At 35.5% G+C, this 22,151-nt stretch overlaps 1 protein-coding gene across 1 annotated transcript in view; it reads right to left on the bottom strand.

Annotated features, from left to right (window-relative positions):
* LOC107557024 (neurexin-2-like) overlaps positions 1-22,151 on the bottom strand; it is a gene marked incomplete at its 3' end in the record, with an annotated part of 379,214 nt that overhangs the window by 272,970 nt on the left and 84,093 nt on the right. The window contains exons 4-6 of the mRNA XM_016240325.1: positions 11,559-11,588; positions 11,306-11,344; positions 2,465-2,479 (exon numbers count right to left, since the gene is read on the bottom strand). Of these exons, the coding sequence (XP_016095811.1) occupies positions 2,465-2,479; positions 11,306-11,344; positions 11,559-11,588 (84 nt within the window). The remainder of the gene's footprint in view (positions 1-2,464; positions 2,480-11,305; positions 11,345-11,558; positions 11,589-22,151) is intronic.

Below are 22,151 nucleotides of genomic sequence, written 5' to 3' on the forward strand. Positions count from 1 at the left end.
CGCTTGAGGTATTCGGCCAATCACAACGCACTGGATAGCTGGCCAATCAGAGCACACCTCGCTTTTCAGACCGATGAGCTTTGTAAAAATCAACACGTTTCAGAAAGGCGGGGCATAGAGGAGAAACAATAATGTAAAGAAAAAATAATAAAAACATAAAACATTTTTTAACCTTTTTTAACCTTAAACCACAAACACATTTCATTACACCAAATACACAAAATAATGTTATTTTTAGCAACATCATATGGCCTCGGGCTCAAACTGATAAGCGATATTAACGACGCCGTTGTTTACAATACAACCGGAGCACATGCTGCTGAGGTGAGGGGCGGGACGTTTAGATGCACACTAGAGGCGGTTTAGCCAATCACAACACACTGGCTAGCTAACCAATCAGAACCCATCGCCTATTTCTGAGGGCGGGGCTTCATAAAAACAGGAAAAGATCAGCCCGTTTCTCAGAGAAGGGACAGTGCGGTGTGGAATAAAGGTAAATTGTGAAAAATAATGTTTTGTTTTTTTTAAACGAAGCATTAAAACATGTTAGACTGCACCCCATAAACACAATCAAGCCTAGAAAAAAAACAGTGAAGCACCTCTTTAAGTTAGTAATATTAACAAATTGAAATGATTACTAATCTGTGATTTCTTTTTTTTTTAAACAGTGTAGAAAATGTTTCTCCTTTATATGTTGAAAATCTCAATTTCTAAAAGAAAAAAAAAGTATTACTATAATTATCACAATTAATAATAATAGTAATAATAATAATCATATAATTATGTTTTATGCTCAAGGCTGCAATTATTTTATTTAAAAAAAACTGTAAAGTTAGTAATATTGTGAAACATTATTAAAAAGGTTTTCGGGTTTAATATACTTTAAAATGTAATTTATTCCTGTATTGCAAAGCTGAATGTTCAGCAGTTATTACTTCAGTCTTCCGTGTCACATGTTCATTCAGAAATCATTTTAATATGCTGATTTGCTGCTCAAGAAACATTTCTTTCATTATTAATTAAACATTATCAATGTTGAAATCATCTGTCTTCAAAGTATAAATGCTAAAACCTGTTGTGCTGAATAATATTTTTGTGGAAAGCGTGAGAATTTTTTCCCAGGACTCTTTGATGAACAATAAATTTAAAAGAACAGCAATTATTTGAAACAAATATTTTGTAACATTGTTTTTTCGGGTTTAATATACTTTAAAATGTAATTTATTCCTGTATTGCAAAGCTGAATGTTCAGCAGTTATTACTTCAGTCTTCCGTGTCACATGTTCATTCAGAAATCATTTTAATATGCTGATTTGCTGCTCAAGAAAAATTTCTTTCATTATTAATTAAACATTATCAATGTTGAAATCATCTGTCTTCAAAGTATAAATGCTAAAACCTGTTGTGCTGAATAATATTTTTGTGGAAAGCGTGAGAATTTTTTCCCAGGACTCTTTGATGAACAATAAATTTAAAAGAACAGCAATTATTTGAAACAAATATTTTGTAACATTGTAAAAGTCTTTACTGCATGTAAATTCATTATTATTATTATTTATTACAAAGTACCATTTTATAAAAGCAATAAGGAACTCATTAAATATACTACATATTCAAAAATTCAAATGAGGCTGATCAGAGTGCTGAACTACAGGGTTTAATAACATAGCTGGTGCTGATAGCCTAGAGTAGAGTGTGTGTGCTTAACTGCTGTGGCTAATGGCTAATGCATCCCTTGGAAATGTCTGTCAAATCACTCAAAATGTTATGTTATAAAGCAGCTCGTCTTTCATCTTGAGTCACCTGGCGGGGAGGATACGGTGAGTTCAGATGTGTGATACAGTTCTCTAATTAAACGGAAGCTGTGTGTAGGAATATATCTGAGCCCCCGAAATACAGCGTGACGAAATTCACTGGAATATATATGCCTGCGATGGTAAATGTGGTTATTTCAGCGTGGACAGGCACAGATGAGAAAACCCGACATGTGTGTCAGTCACCTCAAACACATCTTTTTTGTGACATTGTCTAAAGAGTAACGTGTGTAAGAGTGTTCAAATGTATAAAAGCTTTCACAGCACTTCAAAGCTTCCAGACCACTCTAGCTGTCTGTTCCTATGTAATAGACAGATAAAGGTAATGCTCAGGACATTACGATTCAATTCGTGCGAGCGACCAAGCGGCCCCTGTTTCCACAAAAAACAGCTGCAGCTTAAAGGAAAAGACAAAAGTGAGTCCAAATGTTAATGGCGAGCCACATGTTTCTTACTGGCTCAAATCAAAATTGCTTGTGAATCTTGCTCGTATCTTGAACGAATGCATGCTGAACGCCACATCTAGGCCCCTGCGACTATGAAGAGAGAATGTGCATATCAAAAAGTTTTCAGCAACCATGTGCTCTCTCAGGGGATGAGGGTTGAGAATGTATTATGAAAATTGAGAGGAATAATAAAAGGATTCTTACCTGATTCTGGATCACCTGTGGAAAGAAAAGTCAAAAGTACAAAGTCAGAGGCACCATTCCAGAACTTGGTTAAAAGATTACAGATGCATAAAACAGAAGCTCTGCTCATTCTTTTATCTAGTCACATTTTTGGTCCTTACAGAAAGTAAATCGCTAATATCTTGAGACTCGCAATGGATCCAATTGAGACTTTTTGAACTGACTTGCACACTGATTTGTAACAAGAATATGAATTTAAAAAACTGGCAGTGTTATGGGGAAAGCACAAAGGAAAATAAATGGGTTGAGTTAAAAATAAAGAACTTAAATCATAATGGAATATGAGGTCTTATTCATCACACTAAAAATGAAAAAATAAAAACATACATTTAAAGTGTATTACATTAATAGTTTTGCCCAGTGACAGAATGCCTACAGAATAAGCTCTTGAACACTGAACTTTCACTAATTCACACAGCACATTACTCACATTGAAATAATTCATTTTGCTCTGTTTGCAAACTATGAATACAAAAGCACCATATTTCCACTGGCAGCCAAAGCAGCTGTAATTCTGAGGAAATCAGCTGAATTCGTGCTAGTAGTGAGGGGGTGTGCAGGCAGCTCCAGGAAACCTCCCAGAGTAAAAAAAAATGTATCTGTTTTATGTCTTAATCAAACACTTAAAGTGTATAACCAATATTTTATAAATTCAGAAGAAAAGTAGGTCTGCCTTAAATAATGATGTCTCTAGTGCTCTGCGCACATAAATTATATCAACCAGAATGTCAAAAGAATTTGGCCAAAAGGACGCATACAAAATTATAAAACAAACATAAAACAGTGAAAGAGATTTTGATTTTTAAAGTCCGATTGCACATCTGTGTTTTCTCTCCAGCTGTGGTTCGCTTTTGTATGTTGGGTTCAAATGTCAAAAGGTTGTCTTCAAAATGTATTCAAACTAAAATCCTAATATCATAATATTTTTTGTAATAGTTATTTGGGTAACAAATGAACAGTATAACCACACTGACATGCATTCAAATGAGGGTCAACTATATGAGGATGGTAGATATTGGCTGAAAGGTTGACGGTCAAAAACAAGAGTGTCAGGTCAGGACTGACTGACATTATTCAAGTTGACACATGTTTTGTATTCAAATACAGTTTTGGTTTGCCAAAACAATAGTTGGTAACACTAATTAAAGCCTATATTTTATAATGCATTATAAAAGTATTTTTAATGCATTAATTATGCCTTGTAATGCACCTTATAATGCAAAATATCACTATGATCTCATAAATAATCATAACCACAGTTATATTACATTATTGACAATTCATTGTTACACCTTTAGAAAGTATAATGCATTTAAACAGACAAACCTTCAAATATTAATGCATTTTTACTTTGGTTACAATTATTTATATATATATAAAAAAAGATTTAATGCATTACAACCTACATTATGAATAGATTTATAATGCATTGTACATAATGTGTTTAAGTAAAGTTTTAGCCAACTGTTTTTAATAGCCAATATTACTTTTTCCAATTCTTTCTGCTTCATGAATATTTCTGTGATTAAACGGTTTCTGTTCCTTTCAACTTTTCTCAAAATCCATTAAACAGCTAAAATAAATTGTATACAGTATAAAGATATGATGTGGAAGGAAACCTCAGATTGTATTTTATCTTTCAAAAAAAATATAATCTTTTTAAATCATTATCAATAAACACCAAGTTCCCATTGTGACAACTAAAGTCATATTATATGACAAAATGCCCAGCTATGCGAGTTACATGAAATAGAAGGAAAATTTGTGACAGCTAGCCCCCATTTCTTATACATCATTCATTTCATACTAATTCCAGCAGAACATGTTTGGCAGACACACCATCTCTGAATCAATGTACAAGATCCATGATTTCATGACAATTCATCGGTTGATAAACTGAATTAACATTTGCCAAAAACAAACATCTGTTTGTGTTTCTACCAGTGATTGCAACTGTTCTCTCAGCAGGTCAGATGCCCTGTGGTTTATAACTCACTCACTGAGATTATATACCTCTACAGTAAATGATCACATTCTTAAGGCCTAGAAAAAATGATCTTTAGCACTGCTCATTTCATGTTCCTGTTGCTATACTGAAGGGGAACTCACAGGAGAGACATAGACAGTACAACATACTGAATAAAGGCTACAAAACACCAAGATCAATGCAAATATACATTAAATAGCCTTTGAATAATGTGTTAAAGCGGTGTCAGTAAAGGCTATGAGTTGTTGTTAGCGTATGTAATTACAAACATGCTTTTAGCAAATGTCACATTTTCCCTACTCCATATGAGCGTCTGCCTCAGCTGGAGTCATGGGAAAGGATGAATGTACTCACTCTCCAAGTCCAGCTGGCAACAACAGGCAAAGTGCTGCCAAGATTAGCCATCGTAAAGAGAGCAGTCTTGTTGTTAAACAAGTACATTTGCCACCTGAAGCAGACATTTATCACTAAACGATTCGTTGGTAGTCTGTGTCCTCACAAATATTATGGTTAGGAAGTGTGATCATATATAAGCAACACAAAATATATATTCAATAATATACAGTCACATGCTGCCAGACATACTCACCCAGATGGCTTTATAATAATAATAATAATAATAATAATAATAATAATAGTTGCCCCCATCTGAATTCTTGAAGTTTGTGGACATTTGTTAATACTGTATGAAATTATTTTGTTGTGGATTGCAGCAGTAAATATAGAGAGATTCTGGTGGTAAAATGGACAGAAATTGTGCCCCTTTTATTTCTTTGGTGTTCAAGGTTTCAATTATGTGATCTTCAGGTGTGAAGAAAGTATTTTTCAAATGTTACTAGATGAAACAGTTAGGTTAGGAAGAGTGGGTCGCAAAAATCCTCTGCAGCAGTGTGAAACGCTTAAAAATAACTACAGGAACTGTAGTTATTGCTGCTAATGGGAGTGTAACTAGTCATTGACTCTAAAGGGGCTCTTTTTCCCAGAGGGACACTGGATGTTACATAACTTTATTAAATACATGAAATATGAATCTGATTATGAACTAAAAAATAAACAGTAAATAAACAGAAAATAAGTCAAGGGACAAACATTTAAGGCCTTTTCACACATGAAATAGTTAACCCTGGGTCATTCTACGCCTTGGTAAATGGAATCCTGGGCTATCCTGCTTCACATTTCACACTGCTTATAATTTAGCTGGGGTTAACAATAGGGGTGGGAGATATGAGCTAAAATTCATATCACGATATTTTACACTGTCCAGGCAATATCGCTATTATATTGCGATATGAGGAAAAAAAATTACAGGCAAACTATTTTCACCTTATATAACTAGAAAAAGTGAGGGATTGGACATAGACCTGAAACGTCTTCTTTTTATGTGCCATTGTTTTTCTCAAAAAGTGCAAACGTGCAACATGAGGTAGGCCTGTAGGAATTCAATTAAATTAAATATTGTGTGTTTGAGTAGGCCAGTGATTCCCAAACTTTTTCTGCCGAGCCCCCCTTTTGTAGAGAAAAATATTTTCAAGGCCCCCTTGGAAAGTCTCTTATGCTCACCAAGGCTACATTTATTTATTAAAAATACAGTAAACACTGTAATATTGTCAATTTAAATGATCAATTTGAATGTTTTAACATATAGGCTACTGTATTCCTGCGATCAAAGCTGAATTTTTCAGTATCATTACTCCAGTCTTCAGTGTCACATGATCCTTCAGAAATCATTCTAATATGCTGATTTGCTGCTCAGTAACCATTTCTGATTATTATCAATGTTGTAAACATTTGTGCAGCTTAATATTTTTGAGGAAACTATTTTTTCACGATTCTCTTATGAATATTTGAAATGGTCCTTTGTGTCAGAGTGCTGGAGTTCGTCAGAAATAGAACGGGGCATCAGCTTACTGTCATGGATTTGTCGTGTCGCACCGCATCAACAGCAGAGAACATCACTGGGTTCTATTTGCTTTTGTCACGTCGCGCCGCTCATGTCTGGTGTAGACACGTTGTTTTGGCATTTGTGAATATTAAGTATATTCAGAATCTGCATTTTGTTTACCTGGCACTGGCAGTATTTTCACAAACTTGTAACTTTCATGCTTAGAGCAGAACCGCATCGTTCATTTATATTATTGCACACAGGACTAAAACGTTCAGTTTCGACTCTTAATCGTCATTTGTGTTAAAATGTGTGCAAAGCGTACCAAATTGAACAAATATAAATGCAAAATTGCAAAACCGGTATCCACGGTATAGCAAAATCCATTTCATGGAACAACATAATACCGGTAGTCACTTTCATACCGGTATAGCGCCCACCCCTAGTTAACAATTAATCCTGGGTATTCATAAACTGACGTTTCACACTGAACATTTCTAAACACTCTTATTTGCATATTTGCAGGTGTCAGTGTCACTCATTGGACGAATGCAGTCTGTGACCTGTTCACATAACGGCTCTAGGACTGCGCATCCACATGATTTATATTGCAGACTGTCCTATCAATTCTTTCCTGAATGGACATTTTGGTGGACTATAAAGGTAATAATGAAACATTCTCTTTTTCTGCCCAATTCACACTTTTTCGGTCACCATTTTACCTTTTCCCCTGAAACTGTAAAACTAATTTTTATACAGCACACAGTGTTTCCACGACTGTCCAAAGCATGTGAATATGAGCCATGCAAATGGGAGTCTGTTGCTAAGCATCTAATTGTACCATTCTAACAGAGTATTCTAACAAAGCGATACTAACCCCGCTACTAAATTACTAGAGTGAAACATAATTTTACCCAGGGTTAAAAGCGAGGTTTAGAATGACGATAAGCCAGGGTTAAGCACTGGGTAAAAAGCCCTATACTGCAATGTGCCCATACATATACAATTTCTATTTCTAGGTTACATTTCAGTTACATTTCTGACACACAAGTCCGTTTTTCTTGCTTCCACTAAAGCACAAGATGTTCTTTAGATCATTCTCCAATCATGCTGTAGAACATGATCATCAGGTTTTACATAAACTCTTGGAGTTCATGCAGTTTGAGTGCTGCTGTCTTTAGAGCAAAAGGGGGCATACTAAATCAATTAAGATTCATGTTAATATTAATATTTGACTTTAGCTTTTCACTCCAATTTTAATGCTGCTAATAAAATTTGTAATTATATAAAACTGAATTATTTTCACTAGTGGTCTTGAATGTCTGTTCAGTATACAGTTAATATATACATCTCTTCTGCTATGGAAGCTAGACCTACTTTTATTTTTTCAGAAGAATGGAAGCTATTTGAAAACTTTTAACAGACTTTTTTGTCATTGTCGACAACAGAAAGCAAATTAAAAAAGCAAAAGAAGAACTAAAGCCTAACCACTAGCTGACAAATGTGTTTATTTTCAAATAAAAGCTCTCCACACTGCTGCCTGTCATGAGGGTGGGCGCAAGGCTCTCGCTGAAGGTGACATTTTGCTGTGCCGAATTAGAAATGTTTTGATTGAAGAGATGGGAACTCAAAGTATCTGGAGTTTATTCAAGGCACTATTACAGTGCAATGAATTCAGGCAAAGTAAACATCATTGGGACATTGTTGCAACCAAGACACATTACTGTTTACCAAAACATTTTCTTTCCAATTAGCAGCTTGCGCTCATTACTCTAGCTTTGGATGAATAGGCACATTGAATAAGGTTATGGTGGTATCGTGTAGGGAAGTTTCACAAGTGAAAAAACTTCACAAGACTGTGAAAAAAAAAACACTTTCCATCTGTTCATGTTTCTGTTGTATAGACCTTTGATAGTGCTAGAGCCCCCCATCCCTCCCCCCAAGACAAATGACTTGTTATTTGAGGACATTAATCTTTTCATTTATTAAAACATATTAGTACAAAATTCATTCCAGGAAAAATAATGTTGTGTGATAAGGTACCACATAACAAACAGTATTCAGGGGAAAAACAAGAAATTGTTCTCTCAGTCTGACATGGTCTCAAATTGATATTGTGAAAGACTATTTTAGAGAATGCTGTAAGTAATGTACAGTCAATAATGACAATAATTTTAATAATAAATAAAATAGAAAAAATTAAATGAAATAAAATATTTAATATTAGAACAAAAATATTAAATAAAAAAATATTAGAATATCAGCAGGGCTGAATCACAGTCGTACTGATATATGTAACAGCACAATTGTGATGTTGCTTAATTATTAATGTTTTAGAGTGTTCCAAATGTTACCAAATGTTCCAAAACATACTGTATCAGGACTGAAACCCACATTTCCTCCAGTTTTGTAGACCCCAGCAAATGTGACCAAAAAAAAAAAAAGTCCCTTTTATCTTCAACTGATCAATCTCTTAGCGTCTGATCTGCGAGCACAGCCAGAGGCCGAGCTGAGAAAAATGAGCCTGTATCCCTTCAGCAGCAGTCTAGGCTGCATTAGTTTCTCTGTATAGAGCTGCAGCTCAAAAGACAAAGGCTGGAAGCAAAGACACGTGCTGGGTCATCTGCTACTTTCGTTCTTAACTTCTGATTTATGAGCTTATCATTTTTTTCTTTGATTAAATGGTTAAAGGTGCAATATAAATAAAGTCAGTTGAAGACTACTGTCCCGCATCCTTGCTGGTAATTAAGGTCACTCATTAGTACCTAATAATTAACAAGCTGGGTCGAATCCCCCACCCACCCACACACACTGTAATTAAAAGTCTCTGATACACTTCAGAGCCCACAGGGGCAGAGTCTTCTTTCTCTGCTGTCTCTTGTCTTGACCTCAGCTGACTCTGGGGCCAAGAAAACTACATAATCCTTTGAAAAGCTGTACAGGTCGTCTGAATAATATAAAGGACCTGACTGCCTTGAGGTCAAATTTCTCCAGGTGGGCAGACAGCGTGCTTTTGAGAGAAGCTTATACTGCCATCCAACTGTTCTGTTCCAAAACACATTAACCTGCGTATGTATGCAGCATTTTAAGGCATCATTGGCACAGTGTTCCAAAAGGTAGGCTGCATAATGATTCTGATTGTTTACTTTGTCAAATACTAAGGGAGAATAGGATGTGTCCTTCTCAATGAATGCTGGGATTTTAAATTATTCTGGGATTTCTTAAATTTAAATATATAAATTAAACATTTAAATTAAAATATGTGTTCACCAAGTATATTTTTGCTTATTGGAGTAGCTTGTCAGTAGCTTAGCAACAAGCTAACACCAAACTCTATTGGAAACAATTGTGAGTCATGTCTCCAGAGTGCCATTTGTGTGGCATGTTGAGTTGCTGAATGTGCAGAGAGTTCACTTATGAGGATCCATTATGGTTAGGATGCTGCCTTGGAAGGCAGCTGTTTATGTAGGCATTAGGCAGCGAGGTAGTGAGGCAGCTAACTAGGTTTTGGAACAGAGCCAATTTAATCCTTAAAAATCAGGAGAATAAACAAACACGATGCATTACAGCATGCTAGTGTTTGTATGCAGTCTCCAGATTACAAACTCAAATACTGAAAATAATCATAACTGACTTGACTGGAAAGCTAGTGAAAAAAATGCTTCATTAATATTATAAATTAATGTAGTTTAAGCTTTGAAATTATACCACACCAACAGAGAAATGATGCTGTGAAATACCACATAGATCTGCAAAAACATATTTTTCTTTTTTTTCTTTTCGTTTTTGTTTTAGAAAGTAGTAGGCTAACTTATGCTCACCAAGGCTGCATTTATTTGACCAAAAATACAGTAAAACAGTAATATTGTGAATTTATTTTACACTTTTTCTAATTAAAAGTTTTCTATTTTAATATATTTTAAAATGCAATTTTTTTTCTGTTATGGCAAATCTGAATTTCTTTAGTCTTCAGTGTCACATGACCCTTCACAAAATCATTTTAAGATGCTGATTTTTTTCAGTTTTTCAGGATTTTTTGATGAATAGAAAGTTCAAAATTACAGCATTTATTTGAAATAAAAATATTTTATAATATTATACATATCTTTGCAGTAATTTTTTTATACATTTAATTAATCCTTGCTGAATAAAGTATTAATTTCTTTCTTTAAAAATTTTTTTAATGACTTTTGAACAAATGAACGATAGATTTTAAGTATATAATTTCTTCATATATGTGTGTGTGTATATCACAAGGGACAATTTAATATTTTGATGAAGACATACATCCTCATATGAGCTTCATGAACCAATCATTAGCAAATCCTGCAATTAGTGAACCCTGCTTATCTCACACAGGCCTGTAATCACTTGAAGTAATTAAGATTGACAGGTCAGTAAGGGAATGATGGAATCAAGCTGCCTTCTGTTATTGCTACAGACAGCGAGTGTGCTCTGTCTAAATTTGTTAGATAAGTATATTTGACTGAAGTGTTTTTGCTTTTCAAGCGGCGGCACGGTAGACTACTCTTATAAAAAATAATTGCAGTTTTAAAGCTTAGCCTGACTACACTGCAATTCAGCGAACATGCAGATAAAAGAATGTGAAGTGTATAATAGATAGTGTAATGACAGTTATCAGCCACCAATGAGTCGCTTCAGCTGAAAGAAGAGGCAAGAAACATTTCAAACGAGTACATTATTTGCATTTTAAGTACACACCCGTAATAAAGAAAGAAAACATTTAGCACATATTTAAAATAAAACTCACATTCAATCGGCAGCGTTCAAACAAAACTACTCATCTTTTTTTAATAAAGCCAAACAGCTAGAATGACAGCAGAGCTCTGGCTCTGTGCATTCTGGGTACGGTTTGTGACCGCACAACACCAGGACCAAAACAAACATGTGAGGGAGAGCGTAAGAGCGTTACCTGCTGCAGGAGTGGCCATCAGAGGAGCTGCTCCTGGGGCTGGGCCAGTGGACAGGACAGGGGTGTGGAGACGCACATGGAGAACACACAGATAGCAGAGAATGAAAGGGCACAGAAACCAACAGGACAAAGAAATGGAAGGAAAATAAGGTAGATTAAATGAGTTGTGGAAGCAAGGGTTTTGTAAAAAAAACAAAAAAAAACGGGGAATAGAAAAAAAATAAGGAAAAGGAAACGGGAGAGGACCCCATACCTTGGCTCTTTAACGTCAGGTGCGCCAGACCTTGAAGGAAAAAACAGGAAAAAGAAAAAAAAGAAATAAGAGGGTCATAAAAAAGGCACGGGCGGAAACGAAAAGCATTGTCACAACGTTTGACTGCAGTTTGTGACAGACATCCTGAGGCAAACACGGATGCCAAATTTAAAGGAAACCAAAGGGGAGGGGAAAAAAGGAGGAAGGTAAAATAAACACACTTCTTCAAGGGAGGGCAATAAGAGGTGTTGAGGAGGAAAGAAAGGGAGGGAGGGAGGGAAGGGAAAGGGTGAGGAAAAAAGCATTTCAATTGGCACAAGTGCCAAAAAGGCACTTGCTCACAAAAAAAATGCTTTTTCTCCTAATGGAGCACATATTTAGTGTTTGGCAGGTAGCATTCCTTAGATCATACGCTTCTATGCTATAGCAGTTACACCCATAAATGTTGCATTCGAAAGTCACAGACTCATAAAATAGCAAAGAGAGATCAGAAAGCAGTGGGGAAACATCTCATAAAAAGCAGCGGGGACCAAGATAAATTCTCCCAAGCGCACAGAGGCAACCCGTCCCAGACAGTCTATCGTCTTACTAACAGACAAAAGCTTGCGAGTTGATTTCAGCGCTGTAATAATATATGCAGCTTGACAGCTCAGTACCAATCAATTACACACACCGATGCGGGAGCCATTATCCGGCAGTTTACGTTCTGTAATCACGATGCAGTGGTTGCTGTTTACTCCGACTAATGCGAAGAAGTGTTGTAGAGAAACGCAGAAGACAATCAGGAGGAATTGCTATGCAAATCCAGATAAGAGCCGACCAAAAAAAGAAGGGTCAGACATACAAATAACTGGTGAGGAGATGTTTGATCGGGTTCTATTTTATATCAAATGCCGTAAACAAACTGGAAAACAAAAGTACACAAACCAGATCAGACAAAATAACGCATCAACTGGGAGCTTCGTGAAAAACCACATTAACTCCATTTACGCCTTTCCGCACTTATTCCATGTTGTGAGGAATATGATTACCTTCAGGAATGCCGCACATTAGCTGTGAACGCTCTCTGGTGAACTGAACCGCATTTAAGGCGATATTTAATTGAAAAGGGAGAATGTTTCCTTCAAATTCCAAATGCACCTCCAAGGAACCACATGGCAAAAACAATCCCAGATTTACAGAGACTGGGCCTGCTTGGAGCTCTCGTCGCCTATGCGTTTCATTTCCATGAAACAAAGGAATATTATGATTATGGAGAGCAGAGTTATAGTGTCATTGTTCTCTCTGATGTTCCTGTGTGATTTTTTGACAATTACCATGGTACCATCGCTTGCCCTGCTACTTCTATGCTGCACTCTATTAGCGAGATAACGCAGCTGTAGAATAGATCATTGTAACTGGGAGTTACTAGTCATTGTGCAGGCAATTCCTTAAAAAAATCTCACAAATGAAGGGAGCGAAACGATAAAAGACAGTTTGGTTTATGAGAACAGAACAAGAGCTGCAACTCGTGAAGAATAATAATATGCGAAATCGCAAGGGATACGGTAAACAATGATACAGAGACAATATCTAAGGAAAGCACAATGACGGTGATCTGAACAATGTGCAAGCCTTACGCAAGCGTTTTAGAACAAGTAACAGCTTTGGGATATTGTTTTTTCTCATTTAAATATCTAAATATATAATATGACTATTCAAAGTCATTATATTATATTATATTATATTACAGGGCTTCTCAATTCCAGTCCTCGAGTACCACCGCTCTGCACATTTTGTATATTTCTCTTATCACTTAAGACATTTGTTCTATTCGACCGTAAGTGCCCTGCTAAGTGGACATCACAGGATATTCCGCCATGATTCCAGTTCAGAGGGAGTTTATACTATATGTTCCATTGAAAGGGCATTAAAGTGTGCGAGACGTTAATTTAAATTGTATTTATTTACAGAGGTATATTATGTCACACTTCACACTTCATCTGTGTGTGAAGACGCTGCAGGCGGTGGTGTAGCGCAAATCTGTGAATGAATGTTCCGAAGTAAAGAAAATTTCAACAGATTTCCCGTGCTCAGGGAGTAGGGAGCAATGAACACTGTGTAGGGACCCTGTCAATTGGAACACAGTTCATGCATAGAGCTCTCTTCTAAAGAAGAGTGGTGAGTATGCAAGGCTTGTTATAATAACCACTGTTACATTATATTACATTACGTTACGTTATATTATATTATATTATTATAGTCTTTGCTCATTTAAATATATAACATGACTATTTATGACCTGATAATTATAATTGTTATTCATGCAGCTTTTATGAGTTCATATTCATTGAGAGGGTACATGGACTATTAGTACATTTAAAAAGTCATTTGTCACACCGCAGAACCATTTAGCTAAAGAAAATGAATAAAGGTGATAAGAATGGTGAAAAACCTGAAACAGTGACCAGCACTTAAAATGTACTGTCCCTTAAACACTAACGTAAATTGTAACCGAAAATCTTTTATTTTAAAAATTAAAAATGTAGATTCAAATGCAGAGTTCATTAAAATGCCCCTATTATGCATTTTCGAATATTACCTTTCATTCTGTGTGTAATGTAGCTGTCTGTGAATGTAAACGATCTGCAAAGTTGTGAATACAACAGTGCATGATAAAGTTATGGTCTCAACATTTTTTTATTAATTAATTAAATATATATATATATATATATATATCTATCTATATATATAAATAGCATCTTTCAATCCATCTTTTCTATCTATCTATTCTTCCATTCATCCATCAAAAACTGCAAACATGTTGTTCTTCATGTGTCTGAATACAGTAGTTATCTGGTCTGGTGTGGTGACACCTTACGTTACGATGCCTATATACTAAGAGGCATCGCCTTTGAAGATGATACATCATTTATGTGCCTCTCCTCTCACACTTTTAGACACATAAAGAGAACCTCTTATTTATAAATGACCCCATATCCAGACTTTCTTCTGCATGTGTTTTAGCAGTTTTTTCCCGCCACCTGAAATGGTGTTTTTTGCCTCATTCATTCTAATTTCAGTCACAAAAGCCTATAAAAGTGTCTGTCCCATGATTCCATCCGCCACTAGTCATATCTCAACTGTCACATCTGTTTCGTATAACAGTTTATGCCACAGTGACTTCTCAAATTTGAAAAATGAAGATGAAATTACCTACAAACTGGCACATAATGGAGTACAGCGAAAAAGCCAACTGCATCAACAGATAGTAAGGGAGCACACAACCACCCGGGAATTAAAAAGCAACACACACCTTGCTAACAAATATTTAAACAACGATTGGCACAGCGAAAAAAAGGTTGCGGAGCCGCTCTACTGTGAAATGGAGGTATTTATACCGTGTTTACATTCATATTTCTTGCTCAACAGCCTTAACTAAAAGGAACAAGCACACAGTCAGAAATAATTATTAAATATTAATTGATTCCAGTCTCTTAGTTCTATTACGTTTTAAAGCTATGCGCCGTTGCATTAAGGAATTTTTCATTAAGCCGTTTCACTTGTGACCAACGAGCAGTCATTCTCCCACAACCGTCAATTTCTCTCACGCTCTCCAATTTGTAAAGGGGGGTGATTTATTCAGCTAATTTAACCAAGAGATACAAAGATGGACAGTAATGGCTCATAGAGAAGTCTCTCTTCCCTCCCAGTGATGCATATTTTAATATGAAACAGGTAGAGCGGCTGCGTACCCACTGAGCTGAACAGCGGACAGAGCAGCGGTAGCCTTGAGGTGTTGGCATTTTAAAAAGGAGCGTATGCTTCATGTAAACATTTATTTTCTGAGAATGCAAATGCAAGGCGTCATTGCCACAGCGCTGTCTGACGAGGAGAGGCCTGCTGTGGACGTCTGCATTGAAATGCGGTGGCCCATCTGCGTTGGCATAGCAACAGGCTCCCGTGTCTCCCTTAGTATGACGTTGCAACTAACCCACTCCCTTCCATTTCTTTCTGTCTGCCTGCTTCTCGCTCACATTTCTTTTCTTGTTCCTGCTCTGTTATCATGGCCGTTCACCTCCACCTGTCTGGCTTAATCTGGATGAAAGTGGTTTTCAAGAGATCAATTTGTTTAAATGGGTCAATAACATGGCCATAAAAGTGTTTACCTCACAAATAGTTTTCTGGAAGAGGGGAGATATTTTTTTTTAAATGGCAAGCGAGTATCGAACTGCATGCTAGAATAATAAGAAGCGAGCAAATAAAAATAATTCATAGCAGGCAAATCAAAAGAGCTTGTTTAGGTTAACGTGTTTCCATTACAAGGATTGATTCGGCCCATAAAATGCAGATTGCAAAATGTATAGGGTGATTTAATATGAATGTCTTGGTGAATATAATACATTTCAAGACAATCAACTAGAAATATAATTTGTAATATTGCTTTTGCAGTTTCATAAAAAGTAATTACGGAATTTACTCCACATAATTCCATCCTCACATTTTGGTCTATCCCTACGTTGCTGTGGAAACGAGGCAAAATTATGCTTGCTAGCTTACTGAATTCTATGGAAGTCAGTTTCTGCTACATCAAAAAATAAATCAATAAATAAATAAAATCAGTACACGCTATTTAGAAAAAAAATGTAGAGAGCTCTCATTATTTTGAAATAACTTCAATTTAAGACATTATGATTATTTCAAGATATTTTAAAAGATACCCTAAACAGAAACTCAATCTGACATTGCATTTAAAAAATGAAATTATTTGAAGATAACATTTCATTATTTTGAGATGGTTTAGTAGTATTACATTTATGATGTACTAGACCAAGCTACCAACTATAATTTAAATCAAGATTGAGCTCTCATTTAAAAAAATCATTACAAAACAACATTTATTTTGAAATGAGATAATAATGAGAAACGATGCAAACTGGAAATAATTACATAGGATCTCATAATTTTGAAATATCTCATTACTTCAAGATTATCATTTTGAGATAACCATTACTTTCAGATATCATTATTTTGAGACATTTTAAGAGATATTTCTTAATAGATGTATTATTTAAAAGAAACTACCCTAGATACAAACTCAGTAATTTGACATTTTAAAATAATGACATTAAAATATTGAAATATGTTTTCTGAAGCAAGTCAAAACAATTAGATATTATCTTAAAATAAAGTAAATAGAAATTATTTGAGATCATCATTTTGAGAGACTCCAACTCAGAATAACTAGCTAATATCTCGAATAATAACGTGTGAAATAATGACCTGTGTGATGGATTTTGTTTATTTGATGTGGCAGAAGTAGAGCAGAAAATTATTGCCACACACAAGATCATAAACATTATAAAAAGAGAAAAATCACATTGCTGTCTCCATCTGTGAATACTAAGAATTCTCAGGAAGCAAGTGACTGTCAGAGTCTCATAAGCTACTGGTGACAAGATGCTTTGCAAATGCTCAGTACATAAAACTCTAAGCCATAACGGATTCTCTATCTACTGCATATCAAAACCTGATCTCTGATTAGCTCCTACACGGCACTGAGTGAGAAACCTCTGAATATGCGGAGAGGGGATTAGCCTAAAACTCCTGGAGGCTTTCCTTCAGATGGAGGATTATATCAAGGTCACTGAGGTACTGGGAGGATTGGGCATGGCAGTGCCAGCTGTACCCGCTCTTCTGACGTCCTCACATGCCTCTGCTCTCAAGGGCAGCTTACGGTCATGGTCACTGCAGTCAAGCCTGCTCTGCGTTACCTAACTGGAGCAAAAGTTGGATGCAGCTGAGCTGAGCTTTGGAATATGCTCCGGCCCTCAAGAAGTGAGCAGCCGTGACATAAGAGCTTTTCCTCTAAGGATGGAAGCAGAGGTATGATAAGACTGTAAACATCCTGAAGCTGACGGTATGCATGAGAGCACAGACGGCTAACTGAGGCATCTCAACATTCCAAAACATGCTCTCTACACGCACACCATCAAGTCATATGACCTCGACACGACGTAACAAGTGTATATGCGAGTAAAGCATGGCGTCCTGCAGGGATGTTAGAGATTTGTTTAAAACCCTGGGTAAACGTGATTGTGGGTTATCTATCTACTTCTCACTGTCCATTCTCTACCCTGGGTTAGTAATTAATCCTGGGGTCATGTTTCAAATTTTCACACTGTATACATTTGTAAACATTGTTATTTGTATAATAACACTCTTATTTGCATATATGTCGCTTATGTATGAGGTCAACAACACTGAGTGGATGAAAACAGCTTGTGTCACTGTTAAAATGTTGCAATCCAGTTTGGTGGTTTTAAGTCTTCTGAAATGTATCAAAGCAAATGCAGAAAATTAAACAGCACAAAGACAGATGCTGAAATTAAACAGCATTTCTGTGGCTGTACAAAGTGCATTAATACTTAATGAGATGTTTGTTTAGTTAGTAATGCTTTACAAGAAGGTTCCATTCATTAACACTAGTTAATGCATTTGGTATCATGAACTAACAGAGCATTTACTAATAATTCACAGCATTTATTAATTTATTAATTTAAGTGCCATTTTTCATCATTAGCTCATGTTTATTCACAATACATTAACAAATGATCATTTAGACATTAAAATATGAAATATGTAAAAATAAAAAATTAACCTACACGACCATTACAAAGTTTGGAGACTGTAAGATTTATGCTCATCAAGGCTGCATTTATTGAATCAAAAATATAATAAAACAGTATAGTTGTGAAATATTATTAAAATTTAAATTAGTAGTTATATTTTTAACTCGGTGTCCTAACTACATGCGATGCAACGCCGCGACGCGCAATAAATGTATCTTTTCCATGTTCGTTGGAGTTTTTGTCCTAATCAGCCACGATGGCGACACGCAAAGTTTCTATTTTAGAACCGGTTTCTATTTCTGCGACGTCGCGGCTGGAACAACCAGGACAATGATAATCTCAGGTTCTGATTAGGGATGGAACGATTACCGGTTTCACGATAAATCACGATAAAATGCCCTGACGGTTAGTATTACCGTTTACAATTTAATTATCATCAAAACCGTGTTTGATTATCGCGCTTTTGAAAACTCGCGGTAAATCCTGTCCAGCCAGCATCAGTCTGACGCAGAAGCAGCATGCAGTGTTGTTGTTTTTTTGCACGAGATGAAATGGCGGAAGGCAGTGACAGCGCTCGGGAGATTTTTCAGCCATCTAAGAGGACCAAATCGGTGGTCTGGTCGTATTTTGGCTTTTACAAGAGTCCTGAAGGCAATTTAATGGAGGACCCCCTGTCTGCCGATCTTGCAAGAAGAAAGTCGCTGCAAAAGGGGGAAACGCAAAAAATTTGCTCAGTCAACTTCGTGACCAGCACCCACTGTTATATAGCGAATTCAAGGTAACTTTTACCTCAATACCAAAACTAACTGGGCAAATAATTGGACAAAAAATATTGATTAGAGATTAAATTATATATATCTCACTTGTAATTAACGCAAAGCTTCCGCGAAGAAAAGTTCTCAGCAAGTGGCTTTGAGCCAAGACGAACGAACGTTCAAACTATCAGGTTGACATTTAAGGGATAATGTATTGTAGGGTGACCATACGTGCCATTTCCCTGGTCAGGACGTGTCCTGGGAAAATGGCACGTATGGTCACCCTAATGTATTGTATATTCATAGTTAACTTATTACACAGATTTTTTTTGTTTACCTAAAATAATATATAAATACGGGGATATGAAATATTGAATTGAGATTAAGCAAGTGGCTTTGAGCCAAGACGAACGAACGTTCAAACTATCAGGTTGACATTTAAGGGATAATGTATTGTAGGGTGACCATACATGCCATTTTCCCTGGCCAGGACGTGTCCTGGGAAAATGGCACGTATGGTCACCCTAATATATTGTATATTCATAGTTAACTTATTACACAGATTTTTTTTTTGTTTACCTAAAATAATATATAAATACGGGGATATGAAATATTGAATTGAGATTAATGTTTTGAAATCTTATAAATCCATTATGAACAGTGTACAAAACAATCGTCAGGACAATATGATGACTACAGCAAAATTATAGTAGTATTAATACTAAATTCCTTTGATTTCATTTTCAATACAATCAAAAACTGAGACGCAAGACGACAAGCTGCATTTGAATGAAACAAGAGAGCACATCCACACCTCTGCGGTGATACAAGAGACATTGGGCTAATTCCAAACAGAAGTGAGCATCCCTATGCCCTACTCCCTTCGAAGGGCAGAGCCCTTGAAGTGTGTTCTTTGAAGGGTGCAGGGCATTACTGTCTCGTATAAGCATTTGAAACTCCCTTGGCGAAGGGAATGACTGACCAAATGTTACCTTGACAACGCTGCGTGTGCGTGCAGCATTAAGGTACTCCATCAGTTCTTGCAAATAAATATTTATTATTATTATTATTATTTTATTCAAATATTGTCTAATTGTGTCTTATTTACTATTAATCGTTTTCAAACTAAACTTGCTTACACTACCGTCTTAAATCATATTTCTATCACTGACGAAAAATATGTTGTCTTGCATTAAAATTGAAAAATTTAATTAGCCTATTTTATGTTTGTATGTGAACTCGAAATCAACCCCAACTTTGCTTTAAAAAGCATCGCAAGATCTCCTAACCGAAGATCACATGATCTTCAAGTGATTTATTATTATTATTATTATTAGGGCTTCATGTTAATGTTAATTTAATGTTTATGCTAAAAAAAAGTGCATATAGCTGCTAATTGTATTTGTTGTTTGTTGATTTTCAAATATAAAACTTATTGAAATGTTTTCAGTGTGTGTATCAGTTCTTTTTGAACGTTTTCATCTAATTTGAACAAAACCGTGATAATATTGATAATCGTGATATGAAATGTTCATACCGTTACATCCCTAGTTCTGATTAAGTGTTTTATTCAATGTTAAAATTGTCTAATGGGAGTTTGATTTTCATTTTAGCCATACCGAATGCAACAATAGATAGTTTACCTCAGATCTTGAAAATAAATTAAAGCAAACATGTACGTTAAGACTGTGAACTGTGAATATTTACTTTTAATAATGTAAAAATGTTTAGTATTAGATGATTAGATGCTAAACATGTCCATTTCGTTGGGAGTGCAGTGCACTTATGAATGGCTGTAATATTTGAATGATTCTGTCAAGTCACGTTGTTGGGTCGCATCTAGTGTGGACAGCCTAGGGCTGGACAATAATTCAATATCAATATGTATCGCGATATATTTTTTTTCAATAACGGTGATATGGTTTTTAAACACATTTCCGATATTTCGATATAGACTACATTACCAGTGTTTCCCATACATTGATGTATTTGTGGCGTTTGACTTCATTGAATAAACATGAGCACTGCACGTTTCAAAATCAAAACTTGTCGCGGGTGTTTTATATGAATGTATCTCTAAAGGGAAAGGACTGTCTTCAGAAAAGTTTCGATGGGATTTTTATTTTATCTAATAAAGAAGTGTTCATGAGCGAAGCTGCTTTGTTTACAGCCATTACTGGAGAAACCGCTAGTTCAACCGCTCTTAAAGCGCCTCCTGCTGGCAGACAATCAGTTTGCACTTTTCATACTCTTTATACTGGCTTTCAGCCTACACTACCAGTCAAACGTTTTTGAACAGTAAGATTTTTAATGTTTTTTTAATTTTTTTTAAGAAGTCTCTTCTGCTCACCAAGCCTGCATTTATTTGATCCAAAGTACAGCAAAAATGTTTTAAATATTTTTACTATTTAAAATAACTGCTTTCTATTTGAATATATTTTTAAATGTAATTTATTCCTGTGATCAGCTTGGAGTCAGTACGAAATTATAGAAATGAATACTTTTATTTAGCAAGGATGATTTAAATTGATCAAAAGTGATGATAAAGACATTTATAATGTTACAAAAGATTTCTATTTCAGATCAATTCTGTTCTTCTGAACTTTCTATTCATCAAAGAAACCTGAAAAAAATTCTACTCCGCTCTTTTCAACATAATAATGATTTTTGAGCAGCAAATTAGAATATTTTAATGATTTCTGAAGGATCATGTGACTGGAGTAATGATGCTAAAAATATAGCTTTGAAATCACAGGAATAAATTAACATTTTAAAATATTTTCAAATAGAAAACCATTATTTTAAATCGTAAATATATTTCAAAATGTTACGGTTTTTGCTGTATTTTGGATTTTAAAAAATGCAGGATTGAAAGAATTTCACATTTCTTGGTTGAATTAGGGCTAAATACAAATAAAAGGTGAACATTAATTTATTTGTGCTGGGTTTTTTTTCTTTTTTTTCTAAAATATTATATGGTTTTATATGAGGTGTCAGAGACTTGGCAAATTAATTTTTCATAAGTTTGTATGCACAGACATCTGTTGTGGCGTTCTTGGCAGTTTTTATGAGGCTTTTTTAAATAGTGTTTACGGCGATACGGTTTTATAGCAATATGGAATTATATCGTATCGACTGAAATTAAGAAATATATCGTGATATAAATTTTTGCCATATCGTCCAGCCCTAGGACAGCCATCTTGAATGGAATCTTGTCGTGTCCCGTG

Source organism: Sinocyclocheilus grahami, unplaced genomic scaffold (genome assembly GCF_001515645.1).
Source record: "Sinocyclocheilus grahami isolate Dianchi unplaced genomic scaffold, SAMN03320097.WGS_v1.1 scaffold588.1, whole genome shotgun sequence".
In the NCBI taxonomy this organism is placed as follows: domain Eukaryota; kingdom Metazoa; phylum Chordata; class Actinopteri; order Cypriniformes; family Cyprinidae; genus Sinocyclocheilus; species Sinocyclocheilus grahami.